General features: G+C 41.2%; 2 protein-coding genes and 1 pseudogene across 6 annotated transcripts in view; 2 read left to right on the forward strand and 1 right to left on the reverse strand.

Annotated features, from left to right (window-relative positions):
- The window catches only part of LOC115843764 (keratin, type I cuticular Ha4-like), a 43,061-nt gene extending 23,943 nt beyond the window's left edge, over nucleotides 1–19,118 (forward strand). Inside the window, 5 exon segments of the mRNA XM_030840161.3 lie at nucleotides 16,777–16,897; nucleotides 16,999–17,124; nucleotides 17,265–17,485; nucleotides 18,142–18,212; nucleotides 18,686–19,118. Of these exon segments, the coding sequence (XP_030696021.2) occupies nucleotides 16,777–16,897; nucleotides 16,999–17,124; nucleotides 17,265–17,485; nucleotides 18,142–18,212; nucleotides 18,686–18,783 (637 nt within the window). The 3' untranslated portion in view covers nucleotides 18,784–19,118.
- LOC138842462 (uncharacterized) overlaps nucleotides 1–21,655 on the reverse strand; it is a 147,443-nt gene that overhangs the window by 57,803 nt on the left and 67,985 nt on the right. For 4 of the 5 annotated variants that reach the window (XR_011377021.1, XM_070044410.1, XM_070044413.1 and 1 more), the window contains one exon: nucleotides 15,344–15,469. The gene's annotated coding sequence lies outside the window, so the exon portion shown is untranslated. Of the gene's footprint in view, nucleotides 1–15,343; nucleotides 15,470–17,070; nucleotides 17,388–21,655 lie in introns of those variants that run through there. The other variant, XM_070044412.1, reaches the window with a different exon arrangement.
- Nucleotides 6,713–7,799, forward strand: LOC115843767 (ribonuclease P protein subunit p30 pseudogene; annotated as a pseudogene).

A 21,655-nucleotide genomic window follows, 5' to 3' on the forward strand; every position in this document is an offset into this window, starting at 1 on the left:
TTCCCTTTTCTCCACACCCTCTCCAGCATTTGTTGTTTGTACATTTTCTGATGATGCCCATTCTAACTGGTGTGAGGTGATACCTCATTGTAGTTTTGATTTGCATTTCTCTAATAATTAGTGATGTAGAGCAGCTTTTCATGTGCTTCTTGGCCACCTGTATATCTTCTTTGGAGAAATGTCTATTTAGGTCTTCTGCCCATTTTTGGATTGGGTTGTTTGGATTTTTAATATGGAGCTGCATGAGGCTGATTATATATTTTGGAGATTAATCCTTTGTCCATTGATTCGTTTGCAAATATCTTCTCCCATTCTGAGGGTTGTCTTTTCATCTTGTTTATGGTTTCCTTTGAGGTGCAAAAGTTTTAAGTTTCATTCGGTCCCATTTGTTTATTTTTGTTTTTATTTCCATTACTCTAGGAGGTGGGTCAAAAAAGATCTTGCTGTGATTTATGTCAAAGAGTGTTCTTCCTATGTTTTCCTCTAAGGGTTTTATAGTGTCCGGTCTTAAATCCATTTTGAGTTTATCTTTGTGTATGGTGTTAGGGAGTGTTCTAATTTCATTCTTTTACATATAGCTGTCCAGTTTTCCCAGCACCACTTATTGAAGAGGCTGTCTTTTCTCCATTGTATACCCTTTCCTCCTTTGTCATAGATTAGTTAACCACAGGTACATGGGTTTATCTCTGGGCTTTCTATCCTGTTCCATTAATATATATTTCTGTTTTTCTGCCAGTACCATATTGTCTTGATTACTGTAGCTTTGTAGTATAGTCTGAATTCAGAGAGTCTGATTCCTCCAGCTCCGTTTTATTCCCTCAAGACTGCTTTGGCTATTCGGGTTCTTTTGTGTCTCCATACAAATTTTAAGATTTTCTGTTCTAGTTCTGTAAAAAATGCCATTGGTAATTTGATAGGGATTGCATTGAATTTGTAGATTGCTTTGGGTAGTATAGTCATTTTCACAATGTTGATTCTTCCAATCCAAGAACATGGTATATCTCTCAATCTGTTTGTATCATCTTTAATTTCTTTCATCAGTGTCTTATAGTTTCTGCATACAGGTCTTCTGCCTCCTTAGGTAGGTCAATTCCTAGGTATTTTATTCTTTTTGTTGCAGTGGTAAATGGGAGTGTTACCTTAATTTCTCTTTCTGATTTTTCACATTAGTGTATAGGAATACAAGAGATTTCTGTGCATTAATTTTGTATCCTGCAACTTTACCAGATTCATTGATTAGTTCTAGTAGTTTCCTGGTGGATATTTAGGATTCTCTATGTATAGTATCATGTCATCTGCAAACAGTGACAGTTTTACTTCTTCTTTCCCAATTTGTATTCCTTTTATTTCTTTTTCTTCTCTGATTGCCGTGGCTAGGACTTCCAAAACTATGTTGAATAATAGTGGCGAGAGTGGACATCCTTGTCTTTTTCCTGATCTTAGAGGAAATGCTTTCAGTTTTTCATCATTGAGAATGATGTTTGCTGTGGGTTTGTCATATATGGCCTTTATTACGTTGAGGTAGGTTCCCTCTATGCCCACTTTCTGGAGACTTTTTATCATAAATGGGTGTTGAACTTTGTCAAAAGCTTTTTCTGCATCTATTGAGACGATCATATTGTTTTTATTCTTCAATTTGTTAATATGGTGTATCACATTGATTGATTTGTGTATATTGAAGAATCCTTTCATTCCTGGGATAAATCCCACTTGATCATGATGCACGATCCTTTTAATGTGTTGTTAGATTCTGTTGCTAGTATTTTGTTGAGGATTTTTGCATCTATATTCATCAGTGATATTGGTCTGTAATTATCATTTTTTATAGTACATTTGTCTGGTTTTGGTATCAGGGTGATGGTGGCCTCATAGAATGAGTTTGGGAGTGGTCCTTCCTCTGCAGTTTTTGGGAAGAGTTTGAGAAGGATCGGTGTTAGCTCTTCTCTAAATGTTTGATGGAATTCACCTGTGAAGCCATCTGGTCCTGGACTTTTGAGTTTTGGAAGATTTTAAATCACAGTTTCAATTTCATTACTTGTGATTGGTCTGTTCATATTTTCTATTTCTTCCTGGTTCAGGAAGTTGGAAAGTTATACTTTTCTAAGAATTTGTCCATGTCTTCCCGGTTGTCCATTTTATTGTCATAGAGTTGCTTGTAGTAGTCTCTTATGATGCTTTGTATTTCTGAGGTGTCTGTTGTAACTTCTCCTTTTTCACTTCTAATTTTATTGATTTGAGTCCTCTCCCTCTTTTTCTCGATGAGTCTGGCTAATGGTTTATCAATTTTGTTTTTCTTCTCAAAGAAGCACCTTTTAGTTTTATTGATCTTTGCTATTGTTTTCTTTGTTTCTATTTCATTTATTTCTGCTCTGATCTTCATGATTTCTTTCCTTCTACTAACTTTGGGTTTTGTTTGTTCTTCTTTCTCTAGTTCCTTTAGGTGTAAGGTTAGACTATTTATTTGAGGTTTTTCTTGTTTCTTGAGGTAGGCTTGTATTGCTATAAATTTCCCTCCTAAAACTGCTTTTGCTGCATCCCATAGGTTTTGGATCATCGTGTTTTTGTTGTCATTTGTCTAGGTATTTTTTGATTTCCTCTTTGATTTCTTCAGTGATCTCTTTTTTATTTAGTAACATATTCTTTAGCCTCCATGTGTTTGTGTTTTTTACGTTTTTTCCCCTGTAATTGATATCTAGTCTCATAACATTGTGGTCAGAAAAGATGCTTGATACGATTTCAATTTTCTTAAATTTACTGAGGCTTGATTTGTGACCCAAGATGTGATCTATCCTGGAGAATGTTCTGTGCGCACTTGAGAAGAAGGTGTAATCTGCTGTTTTTGGACGGAATGTCCTATAAATAGCAATTAAATCTATCTGCTCTGTTGTGTCATTTAAAGCTTGTGTTTCCTTATTAATTTCCTGTTTGGATGATCTGTCCATTGGTGTAAGTGAGGTGTTATAAAGTCCCCCACTATTATTGTGTTACTGTCTATTTCCTCTTTTATAGCTGTTAGCTGTTGCCTTATATATTGAGGTGCTCCTATGTTGGGTGCATATATATTTATAATTGTTATATCTTCTTCTTGGATTGATCCCTTGACCATTATGTAGTGTCCTTCCTTGTCTCTTGTAACATTCTTTATTTTAAAGTTTATTTTATCTGATATGAGTATTGCTACTCCAGCTTTCTTTTGATTTCCATTTGCATGGAAAATCTTTTTCCATTCCCTCACTTTCAGTCTGTATGTGTCCCTAGGTCTGAAGTGGGTCTCTTTTAGACAGCATATACATGGGTCTTGTTTTCGTATCCATTCAGCGAGGCTGTGTCTTTTGGTTGGAGCATTTAATCCATTCACGTTTAAGGTAATTATTGATATGTATATTCCTATTACCATTTTCTTAATTGTTATGGGTTTGTTTTTGTACATCCTTTTCTTCTCTTGTGTTTCCCTCTGAGAGAAGTTCCTTTAGCATTTGTTGTAGAGCTGGTTTGGTGGTGCTGAATTCTCTTAGCTTTTGCTTGTCTACAAAGCTTTTGATTTCTCCATCGAATCTGAACTTATTCATTTTCAGTGGAAGTGGTGTTGGTGTTGGTGCTTTCCCATTATCCGTTGCACCTTTGTCTCATGATCAATGTGCCAACAAACTAAACTAGATATCAGAAAATTGTTTGGTGATCATGGAATAAAGGCAAAGGCTGTGAATAGCCTCGAAAGGCATTTTTCTAGGGAGTGTGAAAGTTGCTCCAGTACCAAGTACCACTCTGTTGTGATGAGAATACCATCTCTGCCAGATGGCATCTGTTGCACAATATACTGTTGTGTGTTCCATGCCCCACCTATTTTCCACTTTCGCCAGGTGCTTCCATGTACATCCACCTGTGAGCCCTAAGCTAGCCTCTCTGCCTAGGTTGTGAATCCCCGAGGGGAGAAGAGGCTTACTCATATTTGTACCTGGATGACACTAAGTCTCGTAATTTCTAGTGACCAGAGGGGCAGATGGAAGGATAGATGGACTGGGTGGATGCATGAATGAAAAGAAATTCCAGTTGCTCAGGCTCTGCCTGGGTTTCCAGAATCTAAGCTCCTGACCCCATTTGGGAGATGTTAAGGGTCTCACTCTGAATCATTACTAATTTGTTCTTTAGCTTTTATTTAATTTCTTTGCATTCAAAACTGGGTGTGTCTGTTACCACTGATACTACTTTCCTCCTCTCAAATAATGATTATAAAGAAAAATATACATTTGAAAAGGTAGTATATTATCTATTCTGTTAATTTAAAGTCAGTATTTATCAAGGGGGAGATGGTTGGGGGAGGGATGAGTGGGAGGTTGGGGTTAGCAGATGTAAGCTATTATATACAGAATGGATAAACAACAAGGTCCTACTGTATAGCACAGGGAACTCTATTCAATATCCTACGATAAACCATAATGGAAAAGAATATTTAAAAAAAGAATGTATAACTGAATCATTTTGCTGTACAGCAGAAATTAACACAACGTTGTAAATCAAATATAATTCAATGAAAAAACAAATTGGGAAAAAATAAAATCAGTATTTATAATGTGTAGTCTATAAAATCTCTTTTTAACTATATAGGGGATCACTCTACAAAGTTCAATGGCTTCCCATATTACACAGAGTAAAAGCCAGAGTCTTTGCAAGACAAAGCCGTCTGCACTGCATCGCCATTTACCTCTGACCTCCTTTCCTACCACTCTCCCTTCCATCCTTCAGCACCAGCTCTGGGTCACCCGCTGCTCCACCCACTCTCACACCTCTGGACCTTTGCCCTTGGAAGGTCCCTCACTCCATTCAACTATCACTTCCAGTGAAGCCAGTCCTAATTACTCTATACACAAATGCACCGTCCCTAACACCAACCCTAAATCCAGGCCCCTTCATTTGTCTCCATAGCATGGATCATCCTCTGAGATGCTCTCTTCACCTCTGGCCCCCTCCTGTGAATTTAATTTCCATGAGGGCAGAAATTTAGGGGTTTTTTTTTTCTGTTTTTTGGGGGGGGGTGCTTACTGCTGTATCCCCAGTGCCTGCAACAAGGTCTGGCACACACTTAAAGTATTCATAAATATTGTGGATAAATGAATGAATGAATGAGTGAGTGAATGAATGAATGTGTAGAACATCAAATATCCTACAAGACTCATACTAAACAATAGCAGTCCCTGGCCTCCCCACTCCTGAATCTTCCTCTCCAAAATCATTTAACTATTTCTGGTATTAACCTGTACATTTCTAAAGAACATGCTTGTACTGCTATTTCTTGATTATGCAACTTAAGATATTAGAGACCCAAATTCCTATTGTGTAAGATGATACAGGATTCTTATACAACCCGAGACCCCCAGTCCCCACTTCTTCACCTTCCTAGTAGAATTATATCACATTATCTTATAATTTACTTATATGGCTCTTGTCTATATCCCTCTAGATGCAATGATACAATTGGATGTATCAATACAATTGATTGATACAATACAATCCCTCTAGATACAATTCTAGCTAGAATGAGGCTCCATAAACAGAAATTTGTGTCTGTTTTGCTCGCTGAAGTATCCTTATGACCTAGAACAATGTCACACTCGTAGTAGGTACTGAATAAATATTTGTGGAATAAGTGAATTATTTCTCAGCTTTACAGTATGTGACTTGCCCACAAGTCACTCATTACTGCATTCTCAGGATGCACTGGCTGTCCCCCACGTCCCTTCGGGTTGCCTGGCTGGTTGGGCACTGCACTGGCATGTGGCCACCACCAGATAACATCTAATAACTCCCTTTCATCCAGTTGTACTTGGGAATCTCTCCTCTATATCCTGAACTTTTCATTAACACTTACACTGACTGATTTATAATTACTGACATTAATCAGCTTCTCCAACTAGGCTACAGCCTCCTTGGCATCATGGAGTGTCTTGGTCATCTCTGAGCCCCATTGTCTTTCACAGCATCAGACCTATTGTAATAGATTCTCAAGAAGTTCTGAATGAAGGACACACGGCCCTGCTTGCCACTTTGAAGCAAGAGAGAAACAACTTCCTCTTCCTGTCCCAGGGGAGCCCTTATGACAAGACATTCTCACCATTTACAGAAATAAAGTGATGATCAACTGATTTTCCTCTCACTATACACTTCCCAGGGCTAACTAACGCCAGGTCATTTCATCCACTTCATTTTTCAACCATTTCGCTTCTTTCTATTCCTTTTTCTTGCTCAAGTCTCCATCAAAAATAAAAATAAAACGTGGGCTTCCCTGGTGGTGCAGTGGTTAAGAATCCACCTGCCAATGCAGGGGACACAGGTTCAAGCCCTGCTCCGGCAAGATCCCACATGCCACGGAGCAACTAAGTCCGTGCGCCACAGCTACTGAGCCTGCACTCTAGAACCCGCGAGCCACAACTACTGAACTCCGTATGCCTAGAGCCCATGCTCCACAACAAGAGAAACCACCACAATGAAAAGCTGGCACACTGCAACAAAGGGTAGCCCCTGCTCGCCACAACTAGAGAAAGCCCACACGTGGCAACAAGGACCCAATGCAGCCATAAATAAATAAATAAATAAAAGTTAAAAAATAAACATAAATTTCAACTAAGAGTTAAATCAGTCAGAGTACCATGGCTTCTTTCAAAGTTAGAAATGTTGTCTTTCTGCAATGTCTGATTCAACATTAAGCTCTGTAGGCATGGCGGCGTTTGCGGATTTGGACCTGTGGGAGGGTTCCGACCTGAAGGCGCTGGGCTCGTGGAGAATGCCGCTCACCTGGGCTATTCAGTTGTTGCCATCAATCATGTTGTTGAATTTAAGGAAACGAAACAGGAAATTGAAAAACCAGTAGCTGTTTCTGAACTCTTTACAACTTTGCTAATTGTACAGGGAAAATCAAAACCGATTAAGATTTTAACTAGACTGACAATTATCATTTCAGATCCATCTCACTGCAATGTTTTTGTTTTTGCTTTTGTTTTGTTTTTTTTAGCGGTACGCGGGCCTCTCACTGTTGTGGCCTCTCCCATCGCGGAGCACAGGCTCCGGACGTGCAGGCTCAGCAGCCATAGCTCACGGGCCCAGCCACTCCACGGCATGTGGGATCTTCCCGGACCGGGGCACGAACTCATGTCCCCTAGCATCAGCAGGCAGACTCTCAACCACTGCGCCACCAGGGAAGCCCCACTGAAATGTTTTGAGAGCAACTTCTTCAAGAGTCCGGCTGTATGATATCGTTGCAGTTTTTTGAAGACAGAAAACCTTTTTCATATTGCTTGTACACATTTAGATGTGGATTTAGTCTGCATAACTGTAACACAGAAGCTACCATTTTACTTCAAAAGACCCCCTATTAAAGTGGCAATTGAGTGAGGTGTGGGCTTTGAACTTGTCTATAGCCCCCCTGTCAAAGACTCTACAATGAGAAGGTACACAGTTTCCAACGCCCTCAATTTGATGCAGGTCTGCAAAGGAAAGAATGTAATTATATCTAGTGCTGCTGAAAGGCCTTTAGAAATAAGAGGCCCATACGATGTGGCAAACGTACAGTTGTTGTTTGGGCTGTTGGAAAGTGACACCAAGGCTGCAGTGTCCACCAACTGCCAAGCGGTGCTTCTGCATGGAGGGAGAAGCTAGAAAAACTGCTTTTGGAATTATTTTCACGGTGAAGAAATCTCGGACATCAGAAGTAGATGATGAAAAAAATAATAATAATAAATAAATAAATAAAAGAAGTAGATGATGATTCTCTTCCAGCCTGCAAGAAAGCCAAGTGTGAGGACTGAAACGAGTCCCCCTTCTCTGTCAGCACTCCCTTCTGCCATCTGAGAACCCATCAGCCACAAAAGAATAGGAACCTCCTTATGATTCACTATTTTCACTTAGATATCAGTGGTCTGTAAAAGCAGTCTTATATTTAAGCCATTAAAATAACAAAACCTGAGAGATTAAGATGGCGAAGTAGAAGGACGTGCTCTCACTCCCTCTTGCGAGAGCACCGGAATCACAACTAACTGCCGAGTAGTCATCGACAGGAAGACACTGGAACTCACCAAGGAGGATACCCCACATCCAGAGACAGAGGAGAAGCCACAATGAGATGGTAGGAGGAGCGTAATCACAATAGAATCAAATCTCATAACTGCCGGGTGGGTGACTCACAAACTGGAGAACGCTTATACCACAGAAATCCACCCACTGGAGTGAAGGCTCTGAGCCCCACGTCAGGCTTCCCAACCCAGGGGTACAGCAATGGGAGGAGGAATTCCTAGAGAATCAGACTTTGAAGGCTAGTGGGAATTGACTGCAGGACTTCGACAGGACTGGGGGAAACAGAGACTCCACTCTTGGAGGGCACACACAAAGTAGTGTGTGCGTCGGGACCCAGCGGAAGGAGCAGTGACCCCATAGGACTGAACCAGGCCTACCTGCTGGTGTTGGAGGGTCTCCCGCAGAGGCAGGGGGTGGCTGTGTCTCACCAAGAGGACAAGGACACTGGCAGCAGAAGTTCTGGGAAGTACTCCTTGGCGTGAGCCCTCCCAGAGTCTGCCATTATCCCCACCAAAGAGCCCAGGTAGGCTCCAGTGTTGAGTCGCCTCAGGTCAAACAACCAACAGGGAGGGAACCCAGCCCCAACCATCAGCAGACAAGGGGGTTAAAGCTTTACTGAGCTCTGCTAACCAGAGTAAAAGCCAGCTCTACCCACCACCAGTCCCTCCCATCAGGAAACTTGCACAAGCCTCTTAGATAGCCTCATCCACCAGAGGGCAGACAGCAGAAGCAAGAAGAACTACAATCCTGCAGCCTGTGGAACAAAAACCACATTGACAGAAAGATAGACAAGATGAAAAGGCAGAGGGCTATGTACCAGATGAAGGAACAAGATATCCCCCAAAAAACAACTAAAGTGGAGATAGGTAACCTTCCAGAAAAAGAATTCAGAATAATGATAGTGAAGATGATCCAGGACCTTGGAAAAAGAATGGAGGCAAAGATAGAGAAGATGCAAGAAATGTTTAACGAAGACCTAGAAGAATTAAATAACAAACAAACAGACATGAACAATACAATAACTGAAATGAAAAATACACTAGAAGGAATCAATAGCAGAATAACTGAGGCAGAAGAACGGATAAGTGACCTGGAAGACAGAATGGTGGAATTCACTGCTGCGGAACAGAATAAAGAAAAAAGAATGAAAAGAAATGAAGACAGCCTAAGAGACCTCTGGGACAACATTGAACACAACAACATTTGCATTATAGGGGTCCCAGAAGGAGAAGAGAGAGAGAAAGGACCCGAGAAAATATTTGAAGAGATTATAGTCGAAAACATCCCTATCGTGGGAAAGTCCAGGAAGCACAGAGAGTCCCATACAGGATAAACCCAAGGAGAAACACACCGAGACACATAGTAATCAAATTGGCAAAAATTATAGACAAAAATTATTGAAAGCAACGAGGGGAAAATGACAAATAATATACAAGGGAACTCCCATAAGGTTAACAGCTGATTTCTCAGCAGAAACTCTATGAGCCAGAAGCGGGTGGCATGACATATTTAAAGAGATGAAAGGGAAGAACCTACAGCCAAGATTACTCTACCCGGGAAGGATCTCATTCAGTTTCGACGGAGAAATCAAAAGCTTTGTAGACAAGCAAAAGCTAAGAGAATTCAACACCAACAAAACCAGCTCTACAACAAATGCTAAAGGAACTTCCCTAAGTGGGAAACACAAGAGAAGAAAAGGACGTACAAAAAAAACCCCATAACAATTAGGAAAATGGTAATAGGAACATACGTATCGATAATTACCTTAAATGGGAATGGATTAAATGCTCCAACCAAAAGACACAGGCTCACTGAATGGATACAAAAACAAGACCCATATATATGCAGTCTAAAAGAGACCCACTTCAGGGCTTCCCTGGTGGCGCAGTGGTTGAGAGTCCGCCTGCTGATGCAGAGGACACGGGTTCGTGCCCCGTTCCGGGAAGATCCCACATGCCGTGGAGTGGCTGGGCCCGTGAGCCATGGCCGCTGAGCCTGCGTGTCCGGAGCCTGTGCTCCGCAACGGGAGAGGCCACAACCGTGAGATGCCCGCGTACACCAAAAAAAAAAAAAAAGCACAGCATAAAAGTCAGTAACTCAATATTCTTTCATTCAGTCACAGGATCTTAAAATGTTATTCAAAGCAAAAAAGAAAGATATCATCTACCAAGCAATCAGTAAATTGCACAGAGTGGAAGGTTTTTTTGCCGCACCTGGCAGCTTGCAGGATCTTAGTTCCCCAACCAGGGATCGAACCCGGCCCCAGCAGTGAAAGCACCTAGTCCTAATCACTGGACCGCCAGGGAATTCCAGTGAAAGGTCTGTCTTTAAGAGACAGAACTCAGGGAGGAAAATCCTGCAAACAAAGACCAGGAAACTAACCAATCTGACATGAGAAGATGAGCACATGTTTTACTTAATAAAAATCTAAAGATTTACAAATGCCATATAAATAATAATCCTCATTTTGAATATTCTCTAAACTCTACAGAAATGGAAGATGTAATTCTTTTGAACAGTCACCCAAGTTGTAGTCGTGTTCCTCTGTGCCTCAACTTACGTAATCATTTTGCCAACAAGCCCATTTTATACATTCCCACCTTCCTGTATTTTTACAGCTGTCAAAGGAATTTACTTTCACTTCTAAAAACTCTAAAATAGAGGCTTAATTATTTAGCTTAGCCTTCCCTCCCCCCACAAAAAGAAGCCACTGAAGAAGGAATATTTCTCTTTTCAACTTCTGAAGTTGCTCCCCATTCATAATTGGATTCAGAATAAATCTCGGTCAAAGCATACCAGTAAATTAGAGCAAAGTCATTTTCAAATGAAATGAATTTTAAATGACACATTCAAATACATTAAGGATTAAGTCCTTTCAAGTGAAATAACTCTAAGCGTGCAAGAATGAAGTTTAGCCAAATACTAGGCTAAGACTCAGGATAAAAAATGAAGTAGACATAGCCCTTGCCTGAGAAGCCTACAGTCTAGGATAATATATATGTATAGAAACACGAAGGTATAATGTGTAAACATAATGTATAGATATTGAACAAGATTATTTAAAATTTACATAGAAGCATTAGAGTTGGAAAGTATACATTTCAGCACTAAATTGATTCCAAGTTCAAAAATTCAAGTTAATCATATTCCCGTATTATGTGATATCACGAAGTTACAATTCTGAATTTGGCACATTCCTTCTGACTCTGTAAGCAAGTAATAGTCTGTTTTCATTTCTAGGGCAATAAAATGGATTCCCCCTGTCTCAGGGGGTTGCTACTTGTGAGTGACTAATAATTTACACCCATAATGTCAAGTTGCTGGGTGGGAAGTGCAAGTTTAACTAGTACTTCATAAGATCTCTGGAGATGTGGTTACATGTCAAAAAGTATAACTAAAAACACATTTGCCTATAGGTTCCCAAGATTTCATTTGTGATGCCATTTCTGATAAACCATGAAGAGTAGATCACCGGGTCTCAGGCTGTACACTGAGAAATGAAATTCAAAGAGAAAGCTTTTTTGAAAAGGAAAGAGCTAAAACTCCTGGTTGATGTGCAGGGCAGAAACCCAGTCTCATGATTTGGGGGTCAGAGCGACCCTCTGTCCTTTTTGTTTTCACTGTAAGCAGCAGGGTTGTGTTGTGTATAGAAGGCACTGCAGACCCAGATCCTATCTTGGCCATCTCCTGGCTGTGTGGCCTTGAATAATAAGTCACTTAACATCCTCACCCTCCGATTGCTCTTCTGTAAAATGGGATAAAAATATTCACTTTAAGAAGTTGCCACAAAGGTTAAAAATAATGTCTGTAGTTCAACTGCCCAATGTCTAGAACATATTAAGTACACAATAACTACTAAGGATTCAAACAAGGACAAGATCAGAAAAAAACGCTTGTAACGCCGGTGATAGTTTAAAGGAATCCTTGGTAAAAATCTCCGTATAATGCTGGGGCCCCTGGCATTTCCACTTAACAAGTTTCCATTCTCTCAAGGAATGGAATAAATGGATGGATCATGGCCCCTCTCTTCAAGCTGAGCCTGCATTGGATGGCTGCTTCCTCTCTATATCTCTTGTGAATGAGAATATGTAAATTCTGCAAATTTCTTGCTTAAAAACCCCTTTATTTGGACATCCCACTTGCTTGCTCTTTGTGAAGTGTATAAGTTAGGAGAAAATATGTCCCTTGGCCTATCTCCCTTCTATGAAAAGGTAAAAGGAAGTTGTAGTTGGATTTCACTCTGAGTTCATCATTCCTGTTCCTAGGAAAGTGATAAAAAAAAAAAAAAGGGGGTCACAAGATCATCCCATTTGCCAGAACTGATACTCTAGAGGTCTGACATGGGCTTCAAGTGCAACCTCTCTGCATTTGCCCCCAAATCACCAGTGGGCACAGCTGGCTCTAGCTGTTCATAGGACTATCCACAGAATTGAAGAACCTCACCTTCAGCGAGGCTGGAGTCAGAGCAGATAATATCTGGATATTTGGGGGTTAAGGGGTTGAGGATACGAGCACTGATACAATTTCCATAAACAAAAAGATCAATTGTTTTTTGATACACTAGCAAAGTTGGCGGTAGAGTAATGAACTACCAGACAAGGCTCCTGATTTCATGGAGTTTACTAGGAAGGTCAAACTTCATGTAAAGGAAGACCTGCTGGAAATACCATCATAGTCTACTCAAAAATAGCATTTTTCAATGTTTAAGAGGTCTTCTTTCTGAATCAGAAAAAGAGAAACCGGGCTTCCCTGGTGGCGCAGTGGTTGAGAGTCCGCCTGCCGATGCAGGGGACACGGGTTCGTGCCCCGGTCCGGGAGGATGCCGTGTGCCCGGAGCGGCTGGGCCCGTGAGCCATGGCCGCTGAGCCTGCGCGTCCGGAGCCTGCGCGTCCGGAGCCTGCGCTCCGCAACGGGAGAGGCCACAACAGTGAGACCCGCGTACCGCAGAAAAAAAAAAAGAAAAAGAGAAACCATGCAACAACCTAATGACAAGACTTTCAAATCTTTGAAAATTTAAATTCCGGTATCAATCTGGAAAATGTGTTTGCTCCCCACCTCCCACCAGTGCGTTTCACAACAGTTTCTGAAACGATATTCTGCCAGAAGATACACTACATCATGATCAGATGGTTTATATTGAGTTTTCGAAAGGAAACAGGTAGGAAATATGAGTGAACTTTAAGAAGCTTAAGACTTAGAAAGAAATATTCATTACTTTATCCATTCAGCAGTCACTCTTTGCTTTCCTACTGTGCATAAGACACTGGGCAGTGCTGAGAATACAAGCAATGGAATAATTTGGAGATGAAAAATTCCTTATGACAACCTATCTGTACTCCACCCAGATTTCTTCTTTCTATCACAAATATGTAATGGGAACAATTATTCAATTAGTTCTATACCAATGAATTGTCAATGTGCGTAAACCATTTTCTTGTTGAGCTGGCCAAAAAAGGTTGGGGGGAGGGGAGACATATTTTGAATGGAGAGAGTGAACTTTTCAACGGCAACACCCATTCGGTGACCTATAAAAGGTTAGCCTTCCTGTCTTGCTGACACTGCACCATCCCTGGCTGTGGGTCTCTCGAGAAGCACCATGTCACTCTCCGCGCACACCTCTGGGATGCCCCAGTGGCTGTCCTCCCAAAGTGTGACACTGGGCAGAGCCAGGGGCATTTCTGCCTCAAGCATTGGAAGCAGCTACGGGGGAAGTGCCTTTGGCTTTGGAGGCAGCTATGGGGGAGGCTTTACAGCTGCTTCCATGTTTGCTTCTAGTTCCGGCTTTGGTGGTGGCTCTGGAAGTTCCTTTGCAGGAGGACTGGGCGCTGGTTATGGAGGAGCCAGGGGAGGTGGCTTTGGGAGCCTGGGGATTGGATTTGGGGGAAGCCCAGGAGGGGGCTCTCTAGGGATTCTCTCTGGCAACGATGGAGGCCTTCTTTCTGGATCAGAAAAGGAAACTATGCAAAATCTTAATGACAGATTGGCTTCCTACCTGGATAAGGTTCGAGCTCTAGAAGAGGCTAACGCTGACCTTGAAAACAAAATTCGAGAATGGTACGAAATACGAGGATCTGGAGACCCACCGAATGATTATAGTAAATATCAACTGTTGATTGAAGACCTCAGGAATAAGGTAACAAAATGGCTTTTTAGAGGGGCTTTGGGAATTATGTTTTACTTTTCTTTTTTGCTATTTCAATATTTTACAGTCATAAATCACCTAAAACTTAGATATCTTTCCATTCAACTGTATTTGGAATAATTTCTCATCTTAAGATATTTAGTTTCATTTTATCATTTACCATAAAGTGATTGTTTTTTACACTACCTTTTCTGGGGGAAATGTATGTTTCTTAATTTTTAAATAATATTCTCTATACATATTTTCTTTTAAAAGTTAACTGCCTTAAACCCTTAATAAAATAGCATTATAACATCACCTAAAATTTTCCTGTCAAAGATATATTTGCAGAACACTGTCTTGTACGACCTCACTTTGTGTGTCTTCCCCTGTTTGGCCAGATCATTTCTGAGAGCACTGCAAACGCCCAGCTGCTCTTGCAGATCGACAATGCGAGACTGGCTGCCGAAGACTTCAGAATGAAGTGAGTAGACTAAAAGAAAGACTGATGATGGTTGACAGGCCCCAGGATCTCTTCTTTTTCTCTATTTTCCTGCCTTCATTGACGGCAAATATTTCCAACCTTCTGCAGTTCACATGCTCCATGCATTTAATGTTTTGGTAAATTCACATTGGGCATTCTATCAGAAAGTAACGAGATTCAAACACAACTCACATTACACATACTTAGTTGTAAAGTACTTAAACCCAAGGCTACGGATTTTCATATTCGACACTTGTTATTGACTCATGTTGCGACATGATAATTCCACCAGAGTCCTAAACCTCAGTCTTCCATGCATGCAAATGAATGAATAATGTTTTTGCCTGGGCGCTAAATGAAGTGACCTTTTTCCCGATGACACATACAACTAAAGCATTAACCAGGCATTTATTTTTATATTGCCTCCTCCTTTCCCATACACCACCCTCAGACATAAGGAGAGAATACTAACGTCCTTTTTGCTCTGCAAAATTTCCTCACAGGATGTTGCAGTGGTGATGATCCTGAACCTTAGTACGAGTCACTAAAGAAGTATCACTGTTTTTAAATTAAACCATGAATAAAGGTTAAGCAAGATGACTAATTATTATCTAATTTTCAACCGCTTTTAGGATTCCATCAGAAACTCCACCTAGAGAGGGGCTGCTACTTACTGTTCATAGCCAAGGCAGCCAGCCAGACGGGAAGAGGTAGCCTGGGATGCGGTGCTACTGCGGTTCATCGCTGGTAGAAAAGTATCACTTCCTAATTTTTTCACTTCTCTCCCACTGAGTAGCAACCTGTCATTTAAAAAAAGGAAAAGAAAAAGTTAGAAAAGCAAAAACAGTCTCATGCATTACAATGCTGCTAAATTTATATGCAAAACAGCCCTGAAGATCGCAGGGGGCTTATTCAAATGGGTGTGTTGATTCCCTGGACTGTTTTGCACTTGGTTTTCAGATACGAAAATGAGCTGGCCCTGTGCCAGAACGTGGAGGCTGACATCAACGGTCTGCGCAAGGTGCTGGACGAGATGACCCTGGCCAGAGCCGACCTGGAGATGCAGATCGAGACCCTGAATGAGGAGCTGGCCTACCGGAAGAAGAATCACGAAGAGGTGAGCCAGAAAGCACAGTTCTCTAAGCTGCTTTTTTCTACCAGACTCAAAAATTACAATTTCAAATTTATAAAGCTGGAGTTAGAAGAGATATGCATGATACACTATCCCCCTGTTAAGATGACCATTTGTTTTGAAGTTGTGGTGGTGGTTTCTGTTAAAGTTTAACACGTGAGAGGCACTTTTTGTCATTTTCATCATTTGGTAAGGACAATCAGAATTTTAATTGTCCTGATTTAGTGATTTCTTAAAATATAGTATTTTTATTCATTAGCTGGGGAAAAAATGTTAAAAGGCTGACTTTGCGCTATCTAGTGAAAAACGCTCTGGAAGGATTGAAGAATTAATCTTTTAGTCATAGAAAATAAAAGGAAATACTTATCAAGAAAAAGATATAGTATTTTTAAAGTTCAAAAATAAAAGTCTACCAATAATACAGACTGTTATATATGTTAGAGAAATGAATTATACCCAGTGTAATACACACATGGAACTCTGATATATCGCAATGTATATAAGTAATCATGCATGACCCTGGCACTAGGCTCCTAAAAAGCTTTCCACTGTAAAGCAATGACTGTGGTACAAACAGTGGGCAAGCCCAGGGACCGTCTGCAGCCCTCGGTTTGGCAGCTGTAGTTGAAAACCCCGGGTACCTTTCCACCAGGCCTTCCCTTCTTGTAAAGGTTGTGGAGCCCCAAGAAGCGGGGCCAACTCATCCATCAGGCATGGTAGGCACGGCACCCAGGACCCGTGGTGAGTTTAGGGGCCCGTGAAAGTGTCTTAAGTTCTTTCAAAATCAGAATAAAAATACGAATTTTAGGTTAAAAATGTTTGAATATATTATATTGATAGGTTTGTCGTTATACCAACTATGTTTTGTGGAGGAAGAGGCCCACGAAAGTGACAATGGGCCCCTGTGCCCCTCTCTCTCACTCGCTGTCCCCAGGAGCTCCAAAGCTTCCGGGCCGGCGGCCCAGGCGAGGTCAGCGTAGAAATGGACGCTGCCCCCGGAGTGGACCTCACGAGCCTCCTTAACGACATGCGGGGGCAGTATGAAGCCGTAGCCCAGCAGAATCGGGAGGATGCGGAAGCCTGGTTCATTGAAAAGGTACCACTAACAAAGACAAAAGGCGTTGATACACTTGCATTAAAGACCGGGGAGAGGCGCAGGGCTGGCTCACGTCCCCTCCCCCCTCTTTGCTGTGGCAGAGCGCCGAGCTCAGGAAGGAGATCAGCAGCAACACCGAGGAGCTTCAGTCCAGCAAGAGCGTGGTCACCGACCTGCGGCGCGTGCTTCAAACCCTGGAGATCGAGCTCCAGTCCCAGCTCGCCACGGTACGGCGCGCGCCAAAAGACGCGGCTTCCTTTCGCCTTGCAAAGGAAATGTTGCATCCAAATTAGTAAGGCCATTGGCTGCCTTCCGCATTTCGGTCCCCTCCATTGTTACGTCTGTGCCATTTCCCTCCCCCGTGCAGAAGAAATCCCTGGACGACTCGCTGGCCGAAACCGAGGGCGACTACTACAGCCAGCTGTCCCAGGTGCGGCAGCTCATCGGCAACGTGGAGGAGCAGCTGCTGCAAGTGCGCGGTGACGCCGAGCGCCAGAGCGCCGACTACCAGCTGTTGCTGAACATCAAGGCCCATCTGGAGCTGGAGATCGAGACCTACCGCCGCCTGCTGGACGGAGAAGCCCAAAGGTGAATAGATAACTGAGGCTGAAAATAACCTCAATGGCTGACGGCCCGTGGACACTGATGCAGTTTGGGGGCAATAGAAGTGGGAAGGGTTCTTTAGTTGACAGAAAATAACACATCTAGTAAAGACATGCCTTAGATTTGTTAAATGCTCTACATTGTGCAAAGTGTTGTCACCCGTTATCTTCCCTGATAAAAGTTAATAAAATGCTGGGATGGACAATGGCATCACAGACAGAGGCATACTGCAGATGAGTATTAGAAAAATCAACCGTCTGAGTTCTGATGTTAATGCCCCGATGCTGAGAATGACATCAAATCACAGCCACGCAATCACCTCAGACCTACTGTAGCGAACTTTCCAAAAGTAATAACAGCCTGGACTAGTGGGAAGAATTCAGGACTGTAAATCAGGAAACCAGATCTTCCATTAGTGGCCAGTTTGCTTCACTTTAAGAGCCCATTTTAGGCAGGGTTGGAAAGCAAAGGTGCACTGCACCAGCTGATTACTCTCAGGGTGCATCGTTCAATCATTCTTAATCAAGAAATGTATAATACTTTCTCCAGTTGGTCATTTTTTAAGCTCAAATAGCAAATTCCTTATTCCCTCTCATTCCAGAAAGCATCATGTGATATCAACTCCCTTGTTTTCTTTACAGTGACTGTTTGGATGAAAGTTCCTCTGTGACAGCCTCCAACTCTCAAGCACCGTCAACTGATTCCTCCAAAGGTAGGCAGATTCCCTAAGAAGCACTTGGAATAAGTCAGAATCACATCTGTTAATGACTAAAACTGTAAGATCTCATTGAATATTGCAGTGTTATTAACTAATTTAAACTTAAAGTATATTTGTATTCAGAGCAAAGAAAAAATATTTATGCATTCCTGCAGAAAAATGAGTAGTCTGTTCTGTGGTAAAACTTTTGGCAAGCTCAGGAAGGAAAAAAAAATCTACAAAGTATTATGAGAATCATAAACACTTTTTAAATTTTAAGTAGAAAAATATTTTCATTTGTGCACAACACTGAATACATTTTATTAAATAAAATGCATTTCGTTTAGAATGCAAAAGTCACTTTTGAAAGTTTAAATTTGATGGACTATCAGTCAATACCTAATTTAGAAGCTTAAGTTAAACAACCAATTTTAGATGAGTATTTGAAACACTAACTTTTGCCCTCTTTGTTCCATTTTTATCTTTAGACCCTACCAGAGCCCGAAAAATCAAGACAATTGTGCAGGAAGTGGTGAATGGTGAGGTGGTCTCCTCCCAAGTTCAGGAAATTGAAGAAATAATATAAAATTTCACAAGATCTGCCCCATGATTGTTTCCTTAGGAACAAGAAATTTACAAGTAGAAATTATTCCTTTTAGAGCAAGATGATACTGCTCTAGATGATACTGGTCACAAAAGCATTCAATCTCGATTTCTGTTTGTTTGATTTTCTTTGGATTCCCTATTCACTTTGAGCCTTTTTTGGCCTTCTGAAACAAAATTTAATTACAAATAGTTGTGGAAATATTGGTCTTTATAACAAATCAAAATTGCCTTACCTCTTCCTGGACCTAGAGTAGTCTTTTAATAAACTTTCTTCTAGTGACCTGGAACATATTTTTAATCACCGGACTTTGATCAAGTAGCATGTTTTTAAAAAGTTAATCTTAATAAAAGATGAATGGTAATAATGTGAAGTGTGTACCTCCTTGACTCCAACAATAGTGTCAAGGGCATAGAGAGAGGTTTGTGAAATACTAATTATTAGTATTAGATAAACACTGAGATAAAGATGTTGAAGTGGGAGATTAAGTTAAGAAGATTCTTTTAGAAGTTCTTTCCTTTTTACATCAGCCCATCAAGGTTACAAAAAAAAATTGTACTGTGCACTACACGGGATAACATTTGTCCTGTTCTTTTTCTAGCACTTTCTTTCATTCAATCAAGAAACACTAATGAACTCCCATAGTGTGCCCAACTCAAGCCTCGAAGGTGAATAAAGATATGGTCCTTGCCTGGAGGAGTTCCCAATTGAGGGCAGAGATAGACATCTACTGGGAACAGTGATACAGTGAGATAGGGCGGATGGAAGTTCAAAGGATGCTTGGAGGAAGAAAAATTTGTGAGGAGGCAACCAAATGCTTCATACAGAAACCAACCAGGCAGAGAAGGGAGAAAGGGAACAGAGGAAGCACATAAGAAAGGACACAGGGGCGTAAACAAACACTGCTTTGACGGCCTTCCTCCTATTGGGCACCAGCAAGGCCCAGGGTGGGGTTTCTATTGGGGTGGGGTAGACCCACAAGTCGATAACAGATGTCATGTTCTGGGTTGGGGCAGAAGGTGGCCAAAGTCTAAGCCTGAGTAGACTGTGGTTCAATCTGGGTTGCCAAATTCAAAACCCTAAAAGGAAAACGAAAGCAAGATTTAACAATTAAGAGCCTGATCTCTGAAGCCAGACTGGGTTCAAATTCTGACCCTAATACTTAATAGCAAGTAACTCAACCTCTTGCCTGCTTCTGTTTCCTGATCTTTAAAGTGGAGTGAGTTTGTGAAGCTTAAGTGAGGTAACATACATAAAACAGTAGGAACGGTCCCTGGCACTTAGAAGTACTCAATATTTGTGTCCTATTATTATTTACTGTGTGTAACCAAAATGTTTTGGAGAAACCACGGGAACTGATGAGCAAGGAGCGTCAAAGGAGCAGAATGGAGAGGAGAGAGTCAGGCAAACCTGGAGGAATTCCAGCACTGGGTGCAAAAGCCCACAGAAGATTATGATGTCATTTTCAGCTGACTTGCTTCCATATGCAGCTTTCTGAAGTCACACTTCTTTTTAAATTTGCTAGTGATCTCAGATGCTCCATTCATCTTACTTTATTATGCACGGCAATTCAGCTCTCTGTCTAGACCTCACCTTCCAGAACTGATGCTAGGAGAACCTTACCTTTCAGACCTAAAGAGATTATCAAGGTCTTTTCCCGCCCAAGCTCCACAGCCCCCAAGTAATAAATGATGCCACTTCCTGGTACTCAAAAGTGGCTGCAAATAGTTACTGCTTTAAACTGCCTCTGTTTTCCTTACATCTGAATTGTGTGAAACTCCAAGGAGAAAGGAATTTTGCACATGTGTAAAGTCGGTGGTCATTTCTTAGCTATTAACCTAGTTTCTCAGCCTTCCCTTCTTTTGGGAATATTTTCTCTACTGGTCTCCCAAAGGCATCACCTCACTGGAAGCTTTTTCTCAGACTCTTCTTTGTGACTTCTAAATGTTGACTTAATCCTATTGTCTTCTCTCTCTACACTCGCTCCCTAGGCGGCCTCATCTAATCCCATGGCTTTAAAGTAACCATCTATGGATGGCTGTTACCTAGACTCATTGTGGTGACCATTTCCCAATGCATACAAATATTAAATCATTACGTTGTATACCCAACACTACTAATATAATGGTATATGTCAATTATACCTCAATGAAATAAATAGATAAAGTAACCACTCCTTGTGGTAACCTCCAAGATGGTCCAATGAGCCTCACCTCCTGGTACTCATGCCCCTGAGCATGGTTCCCTTCCACAAGGAGTAAAGCAGACCTACTGAAGGAGTGACAACGTGTGAATTCCAAGGTTAGGTCACAAAAGCATTTCTGTCTGGCTTGGTCTCTTGGATTGCTCATTCTGGGGGAAATTGGCTGCCCTTAAGTTATACTGTGGGAGAAAAACGTATTTTAAAAAAATCAGTGATTTCACAAAATTTCCCACTGAAGAACCAATAGCTAGCATCTCCTGGAATAGCCAGCAAGTTAAAAATCACAGTCCTATTCTGATAAAATCTTAGAATATTCTACAGTCTTCAGTTGGCAAAGGAAGCATTAGATTTCTTATTATTTAAGTTCTCTTTACCCTACTCTCACTGCCAGGAAATGCAGTTAGCATAGAATCCTTATCATGAAAGTCTAGGCCTCATTCACTACACCACAAGCCGTAATTCAACACAGATGTAAAAGGTCCTTTCAGACTCAGCAATTAATGAATTGCAGAAATGAGAGGTCTGTCTTGAAGGAAAATAACTCATAAGAAAAAACCCAGGTACAGGATCAGAAAACAAAGACAAGCATATCATTATGATTATTTTAAAATCTAAAATTTTATTAATTTAAATTTTAACATTTATCTGCAT

This window comes from Globicephala melas, chromosome 20, assembly GCF_963455315.2.
Source record: "Globicephala melas chromosome 20, mGloMel1.2, whole genome shotgun sequence".
NCBI lineage: Eukaryota > Metazoa > Chordata > Mammalia > Artiodactyla > Delphinidae > Globicephala > Globicephala melas.